Below are 8,753 nucleotides of genomic sequence, written 5' to 3'. Positions count from 1 at the left end.
AGCAGCTCCCCTGTAATACTTACCTGTACTTACCTCTCAGGCAGCACCTCCCCTGTACTACTTACCTCTCAGGCAGCACCTCCCCTGTACTACTTACCTGTACTCACCTCTCAGGCAGCACCTCCCCTGTACTACTTACCTGTACTCACCTGCCAGCAGCTCCTCCCCCGTTCTCACCTGTAGCGCCGCACAGGGGGCGGGTCTGCGGTAAACTGAGCGGACTATAGGAGGCGCTACGTGCATTCGGCTGCGGGCACCATGCCTAGGAGACGCCAGAGAGCCCGAGGGGACAGGAGAGCGGCTGGAGAGGGTAATGTGTACAATATAGTGATATAAGTAACACTAGTGTCATCCGCCCTCAGACTGCACAATGCTGCAAATGGCAATGCGCCCAGTTAGTGTTTAATGTTCTTAAGCAGAGGTCGGTTCATTAATATTACACGTGTTAGTGTCAGCGGTAAGTGGAGGCTGCACCTATCAGTCACTGAGTGCAGCTGCCTCCTGCAGATATGGGGGTCCCGGGGTCGGGTGTGACCCTCAGATTACTGACATGATAAAATCCTACCCAGCTGCACATGAGGGGGCTGCAGTGTACTTGTCTGTATAAAATACTCCCAAAAGGCAGAAACCCCCCCATTGAGCCGTGATACAAATGTGCTTTTATAGTGAAAACGTGCACTGGGGGTTATATAGGGGTTAATGAGTAAACTGACTGATACCAAAATGATGTGACTAAAAATTGATTGTTACTCAAAAAGTGAATGGAACTATGTAAAAACCTCTGCTGAATAGTAATATATAAAAAGTACACAGCTTATACTGACAATAGCAATACTTGAGTAGTTCAACATTTTTCATCAGGAACATGTATATGTGATGATTAATTTTTTTTTATTATATTTTAGAAGCAATGAAATCATGATTTTTTTATGTATTATTTTTGTAACACTAGAACACATGCAATGTGTTTTCAAAAACTTTTGTGTAATTTTGTGTTGTAAACACAATATATAATGGCTTTATATTCAATGGTAACACATCAAGTATTAAGTTACTATCTTATTTGTTTGTGGCTTCATGTGATTATCATGCTACAGAATATCTGTAAACTGTATTGGACTCTACACCCTGAGGATTCATTGAAATTGCTATTTTGCCAGGATTTGCCCATTCTGCTTTCCAAACGGAATGTTATGGGCACAGAGTGCTTTGAAATTGTGGTCAGCACCAGGATCTGGTTTCACGCTGCCTCATAGTGTACACTGCCCCCCATGTGTACAGCAGAGGAGTGTCTTAATAGGGGCTTATTCCCATCACATTCTGTTTGGAAAATGTCACGGTCCTGGCAACTACCAGGAAATAACCTCTTGGCTGGGGTAGTTATCGGAGACACACTACGTTCAGCTAATCCGCTTAGGACTGAGAGGACTGGTAGTGATGGACAAAGGCAAAGTCAAGGGATTGTAGAAGGTAGAATAGTGATAGACCATGTTGGGGGACTGGAGAAAGTAGAAGAGCGATGGACAAAGTCGAGGGACTGGAGAAGGTAGAAGAGTGAGGGACAAAGTCGATGGACTGGAGAAGGTAGAAGTGTGATGGACAAAGTCGAGGGACTGGAGAAGGTAGAAGAGTGAGGGACAAAGTCGAGGGACTCGAGAATGTAGAAGAATGAGGGACTCGAGAAGGTGGAAGAGTGATGGACAAAGTCGAGGGACTGGTGAAGGTAGAAGAATGAGGGACTGGAGAAAGTAGAAGAGTGAGGGACAAAGTCAAGGGACTGGAGAAGGTAGAAGTGTAATGGACAAAGTCGAGGGATTGGAGAAGGTAGAAAAGTGATGGACAAGGACAAAGTCAAAGGATTGGAGAAAGTAGCATAGTGGGGGATGAAGCTGAGGTAGATGGAGCGGAGACAGTAGAATAGTGATGTACAGTAAAATAAAACAAATCTTCATCAAAGCACAACCAAAGAGATCCAAAACGAAACATTGCTCCTGCAATGTTTTGTTTTGGATGTTTTAATTAACTCTGTTCTGGTTTAAAAAAAACAAAAAAAACCCCTAGGCATGAGGTCCATATTTTATAACACTTGTTTGAAAGCTTCCTCACCTCCTCTCTCTGCAGGTGCTGATGTGCTCATGGATTCTGTGAAAAATCCAGACTACGTTGAGCGATTGGCTCACAAATATATGGTAATATTTAATCACTTCTTGATGTAGAATGGAGACCCCACGTCTTACAGGGATGTGAAACCATAAACCAATATCGGTTATTGGGAATAATTAATTCTTACGTAACGGATGAAGATTTTTAGTTGTGTGTTTGCATGTGATGAGCATAAGATTTATCTCCTGCTCTGTAACCCATTGTCATGAAATACCTGCGTTAAAGCAGGTGTCAATGACGTTTTATATAGTGTATTTTTGCAGTATATAAACCTACTTACCCAATTAAAGAGTGCTTCCAACTTCTTGTTTTTCTCTTTCCTATACCACTTAGTAAAATTAGCCAGAGCTGGTTCCCTCTATTCTGATCCCCATTTTTCCTAGGTCTTTTCTGATTACCTGACAACCCCGGCCGATAAGAGAAAAGAAAATGGGTGTAATCTTATTGGGGCGCTCCTGGAGGTCTTGTTACATAGGAAATAAGAGAATTATTTTCAAACTTAAAATTCTTAATTCCATTCAAATTAATATATCCTTTGTCCGGCTCCCTATTGAATATGTAAATGCTATCATAAGTCTGTATTATTAGATTGGCTCTCTAACACCGAAATACCAATACAGTTTAAAGGAAGTAATAATTAATAATAAGTATTGGAAATCTAAGCAACAATAATCAACACATGGCATTGCAGTATAGACTGCAAACTTTTAACTCTCACCTATTTTTATTTATGTATTATCATGCGATCACCGATTCTGTTTTGAATAGATTTCGCTGGTATTAAAAACTAGGGATCCTGAAGAAGGATCTATTAATTTTAATTGCATAAAGAATTTAAGTTTTAAGAGATTTTTCCTATGTAATCTTGTTGGTGCCCCAAAAAGATTACAGCCCTTCTCTTTTCTCCTATTTCTATCTAACTTTGAGATTGTAAGGATTGCACCCAACCAGCATGCTGGGATTTTAGTGAAGTTGTTGTCTTCTCCAGCCCCCCCCCCCTTGAATTGGCACCAGGTCCGCTAGCACTGGAGTAAGAACAGAGCCGCTGGTTCTGTGGACTTCCGTAACCGAGTGTAACATTTTATTATGTAGGCGGCTTCCTGGCCTGGTTTATACTTGTGTAATGTTGCATGTAAGATGGGTTTTCCTATGTACACACAGACTCTCATTTCCTATGTGGGCACAGTCGTTTCATTGTCACAAGGGGCACTTAGGTTTATTGTTCAGTAATAAGTTTCTTTCTATGCTTTTTAGAGAAAATGCAAAGTAGAATCCAGCACAGAATCAGAATCGGACAACTACGAGGTATTATAAATTTTCTGACTCAAATAGGTAATTTCTTGTGTTCTGTTTAATCTGCAAATAATGTTTTGGATTCAATGGAAGTTGTGTAAAATATGTTAGTGACAGAGTGAAGGGGAGAGGGACTTTTTTCTATACATGATCATAGCTTCCCCAATTGTTCAAGGAGAGCGTTTTATGTTTTTAAAAGTACATTGAATTTTGAATGTCAAACCCAGGGCCGTAACTAGGGCTGTGCGACGGACGACCGCCCAGGGCGCAACGCTGAAGGGGGGCGCAATGTAGGAATATTTTAGGTACATTTGGTTAAAATTGAGGGCTAGGGGGCAGCATTTGTCTTTCTCGCCCCAGGCGCTAAAATTCTAAGTTACGGCTCTGGTCAAACCTATGTATGGTGGAGTTCAATTTATATAGTGAGGGTCTTGAACATTGATCTATATATTCTGTTCCTGTAACACCAAAGCAATATCCTCAACAATATTTATATCCTTCTGGTATTGAATGTTTCTTTTGTTACTTTTCAGTTGATTTCGGGTGTGTGTTTAACAATGAAACAATTGCAGTCTTCCTGCAAACTGATTCGTTGTTAATAATTCTGATTTTTGTGCATTATATTGTCATTTAAATTAGTGGCTGACATCTTTGTCTACCTGTTACTTACGCAGTGGAGTCAGCCCTGTTATGGCTCAACCAATAGTAAGCCTGCAAATTTAACGAATCTACCAAGCTTTAGCCAGGCAAGATCTGGAGTTATGCCCCACCCCAATCTACCCAAACCACACCCCCTCAGCAATTCAGCCACACCCACTTTCCCACAAACCCCACCCCTTTCATTGTACACAAATAGACTATTGTAAGGAATATAATTCTGCCTAAGGATTTTAACCTGTGCTACTGACAGTTTAATGATAAATCCCTCATACATACAAGCCCAGTTTGAGTGATTTCAGATACTAGTTTATTTTTTTTATTTTTTTTAAATATATATATTTTTTATCTTTTAGAGTTTTGGAAACCGTGTATCAACCATTGAGACATCAGAGAGAATGGACTTCCTAAAATTGCAGGTACGTCTAGAACTGTGAGTGTAAACCGGCTGGGTCAGTATCAGCGCAGATCATCGTTGGGAGTGATTTGCGTCTTTGACACGTGTAAGTAAATGTTTGGCGCTTGTGCTACAGAATTGGGACAAGTGAACGAAATGGCAGTGACTTCTGGAGATGATCAATTGAACTATCTTTGCTAATAAGCGGTGTTAAAACAATTGGAATGGAAAAAGGATAACGGACATAGTTTGGACAAGTGTTGGACATAGGACAGACGGCGTAATACAATACGCTGTCATTAGGACTATGTGATATGGATTATCAATAACTGGAAATTGTTGGTTATGGTGCATGATTAGATATTTTGACAAATCTGGACACCCCTAATTAGTATATCTGTATTGCTTGAAAAGAAAACTCTGCTCATAAATGTTTTTTTTTTTATTCCTGGTGCCTAACTTGTGGCGCTGGATCCTAAGAATGTCTCTATCCTGGGTTCGGTGTTCTAACCAAATCCAGCCATTGTTCTGTGGATTCTGACAAATCTTTTGTCACTATGTAACGGAACCCAAACAGCGTACTTTATTCACGGTCATAAATGTTGAATGACATCCGCTCAACCACAGCGTTACTATAGCGATACTATATCACAGCTTCTATATCCGCACTGGATTGGTGACAGGTCATCCAGTGCGGGTATTAGAAGCCCATTCAGCAGCTGCAGGTGTCCTCAGTGCCAACGCTGGCCCCTCCTGTGGACTGCTGAGAATCCAGATTTTATTATTGGGTATGACTGGTATATATTGATGTAGGCACTCCTGTGGACTGGTATATACTGGTATGGGTGCCAGGCTGGAGGGTCATTTTAATAGAGGGTTTGGGGAGCAAAGAACTTGCAGCGGAGCATTATTTTAACATTTCCATTCATCTTGTTCTCTAGAAGCTAACCTAAATATAGTTATCTCACAGGCATATAATTTTGGATTCTGCAATTCTCTCCTTTTGTGCTCTTAAAAAGCACAATCAATTATTCACAATGTTTATTATGTGATATATTTCACAGTCCCTTTCTTGCCCCCTTTTGAAGTTCAACCTATATCTGCACTACATTTTGTGGAGATTTTCCCCTGACGTACATCAACATCCTGCAGTTGGTTACGTGCAGAATTTAGTGAACAAAACTAGCAAAGTCTACAACACAAATGTAACATTATCTGTGCAGAGTAAAAAAGAAATGAAAACAATGTGTATTTGTAAACTGAGGCACAGCTTGATGGACAACCCAATGTATTTCAAGGGCCGCAGGGGCTGCTCCAGCCTCCATAAGAGCGTTCGCCTTCATTTCAAGACTTAAAAAAACCCAGCTGCAAAACAACCTCTGCACCCTCACTTCACTAATCCCAAAATGCACCCGCATTAAATTACATGCCACACAGGCCTGCCACTTGTTCCGAAATACCCCCACAAGCCCTCAGATCCCACATCGAGAACTTTCCCATAAGCCTCTCGTACCTGATCCACATATCTAAAGAAAAAAAAAAAAAGCTTACCTGCATAGGAGCTTGCAGAGGAAGGGAGAGCACATAGCGCCAATTTAATGCACCCCTCCTCCTCCTCTGCTTGGCTGATTTATGCAACCTCATTGCTGTGTGCAGAGGAGGTCAAATGTCACAGAAGACATCTACTTCCATTGTCTAATTCTATGCTTAAATGTGTTCAGTCTTTTCCAAACCTATTCTATTAAATGCGTAGAGTAGTTTGTAGGTTGCAGGAAACAAGATTTAGCGATTCTTTTAATCCTTTATAGAACATAATATGACTTTCTACATATATTTGAATCTAGTTTCTGGACCCCTATGATGGCGATTCAGAAGAGACCGAACAATTTGAAAGCAGTGCCCAGGACCAGATTCTGAGTGATGATGACCAAACTCTGGATCCCCCCAGTGCGAGTGACAGTCATATGAGCATGGACTGCAGTTCAGTATCGATTCCGGAACAGCAAACCCCTTGTGATGGTTGGAACCTCTCTTCATGTGAGGCTAAAGACGTCTGTATGGTTTCTCGGCCAAATCTAGACTCTACGAATACCGTGAAGAGATCTTGGCAGAGAATGGTGAGTCCTACCCGCTCATCTGAACTTTCTATGGACTCTGGAGTGGCCACCGAGGAACCCACCATTAAATCTGGTCATTTTCTCCTGACTGGTGTAGATTCAAGGGCTTCAAATCCCACATTGTCTGTATTTCCGACCAGCATGACGTCTGAGGAAAATAGTGACTTCAGTTTGTTGGAGTCGTCATTGGCAAAGCGTAAATTTGGACTTAAAATGGAGTACGAGAAGCTACGAAGAAAGAAGGCCCGAGTCTTGGAACTTATCGTAAGTTTTTTTTTTTTAACCCATACACCCATATAAAACACAAGTTAACCCGTGCATGATACTCATGCATTCTAGTCAAATCAAGCTACTTAAGGTGATAAAAAGGTTCTTGTCATGCATTTGGGCCTAGCCCAGGCCTCCTCAGGGGAAAAGCGTTACTTCCCGACGCAAGCGCCCTTTTTTAACGTGGTTTTGTCCACATGTCACCACCTCATCATTTTTCTCCATCACCTAATCCTTCATCTTCATCGCCACATCCTTCATCAAGCTACTTAAGGTGTTAAAAACTCCCCACTGTCACCCCCGGCAACCACCAACCACTCCCAACTGTCACTTCTCCTTCAAGAAATATATAGGTCAGTGTATAACTCTGCCCAGCAGGTGGCGCTGCAGCTTGTTTTTTTTTTTTTTACACACACGCCACTAGGCATTTATATAGTAGATTACTATAAGGCATTTCTCAATGTGAGATGAGACTTTAGTCTGCTCTCACTTCGGTTTGGAGATATGGGCCATCCGGAAGTCCTATCTGATCTCCTATGGACCACCACTTTGTCCAATTACTCCTTACTCTTGACCACTCTTACTGTCCACGTTCTCACCACTCTATCCTTTTGCCCACTTAGGCTCTTTTCCACCCCCACCTTTGCAGTCATCCACACTTTCTCCTTTCATACTCTCAGGTTCATGAACCACTAATTACTCCTTTTAAAATTTCTTTGCCTACAGAACTAAAACCAGGACCGCCCTTCTGCAGATTACAGCCAAGGCGTTTACATCAATCGTAATGCAATGACCTTATATGAGAGTTGTTTTTGGATGTGTTCTGGAAGTTCTTTACATTTTGTCTTGTCTGCCTAGTTATGACTGTGCAAGATGATTATTACTTTTGGTTAGAAAATAAACTTCTAATTGTGAGTAGTGTTGTAAATGGGAGACTTTCAGGGGCAAACGTAGGATTTGCAGAGGGGGGGTTTCCACACCAGGCCGCCAGTGGGCATGGCCAGCATGCATGGGGGTGTGGCTATAACTTTAGGGAGTGCTTGGCTGCTCTCCAACTCTCCCTATCTTCATAATATACAGGGGCAATGCTGCGTGCACTACTGTTAGGTGCACGCAGCTCTCTCTTTTTGAGCAGAGCCGTGTGAAGCGGGAGCAGGGTCCAGCCACCTCAATTATACAGTGCCCCAGGCTTGGAGGGGGGTTTCCAGGCACTATGAAACCCCCTATGACTTGTACATAGAGAACTATACACCCTTTCCTGAAACATGGTTTGGACAAGGCCTAATGGGAGATTAGGAAGACCAGGATTGGTTAATGAGTGTATATCATATACCTAGGGCCTTCGTAATAATCCAGAGCCTATTAATTCACCAGGAACTAGTAATATCACTGAGGCACTTTGCCCAAAAAATGCCTATATCCGAAGTGTAGATAACCACTAGCTGTATCATATTATTCTGTAGGTGTATGGTTCAAATCAAACAAAGCTGTTCTAACAGACTGCTAAAGAGCAAATTGGAAAACTGGGTTTATTAAAAGGAAAACCACTTAAATTGGAGCGTATTGTATTAGCGGTGTACAAACTATTTTGCGGACTTGTGCCCTTGCTATTTGTAGTTAATAAACAGCATAAAATAGGGAGTAAATAAATCCTTTGTACAGTAAAGGTCACTTCCATGTTCAAACAAGTTACTTCCATTACATGGATTGGCAAATATGTATGTTTTGGGCCTAAAATATGGTAGTACTTGTGAGCTTTAGTTTAGAAGCGCAGCAATACCTGGCCTCCTGTGGAATAATTATGTTTCAATTGTTGCTCTCGGTAATGGACATTGACTAGCAGTGTTAAGACCAGTTTC

The 8,753-nt window shown here is 41.6% G+C and overlaps 1 protein-coding gene across 1 annotated transcript; it reads left to right on the top strand.

The window, feature by feature from the left end:
* The first annotated feature begins 257 nt into the window (after positions 1–257).
* LOC142108715 (uncharacterized) lies at positions 258–7,757 on the top strand. Its single transcript, XM_075192552.1, has 6 exons — positions 258–310; positions 2,122–2,189; positions 3,418–3,468; positions 4,470–4,532; positions 6,355–6,891; positions 7,621–7,757. The coding sequence occupies exons 1-6, from the start codon at positions 259–261 to the stop codon at positions 7,624–7,626; spliced, it is 777 nt and encodes a 258-aa protein (XP_075048653.1). The 5' UTR covers position 258; the 3' UTR covers positions 7,627–7,757.
* Positions 7,758–8,753: the final 996 nt, after the last annotated feature.

The sequence above is a fragment of the Mixophyes fleayi genome, chromosome 12 (genome assembly GCF_038048845.1).
Source record: "Mixophyes fleayi isolate aMixFle1 chromosome 12, aMixFle1.hap1, whole genome shotgun sequence".
Classification (NCBI taxonomy): domain Eukaryota; kingdom Metazoa; phylum Chordata; class Amphibia; order Anura; family Limnodynastidae; genus Mixophyes; species Mixophyes fleayi.
The sequence above is the reverse complement of the archived record's forward strand: the minus strand, read 5'-3'. Positions and strand labels throughout refer to the sequence as shown.

Bases quoted from the DNA above. Each gene is read 5' to 3' on its own strand.
- LOC142108715 (XM_075192552.1), top strand. From the start codon at position 259: ATGCCTAGGAGACGCCAGAGAGCCCGAGGGGACAGGAGAGCGGCTGGA. The intron at 311-2,121 runs GTAATGTGTACA...CTCTCTCTGCAG, and splicing joins CAGGAGAGCGGCTGGAGAGG to GTGCTGATGTGCTCATGGAT. The intron at 3,469-4,469 runs GTATTATAAATT...TTTATCTTTTAG, and splicing joins CAGAATCGGACAACTACGAG to AGTTTTGGAAACCGTGTATC.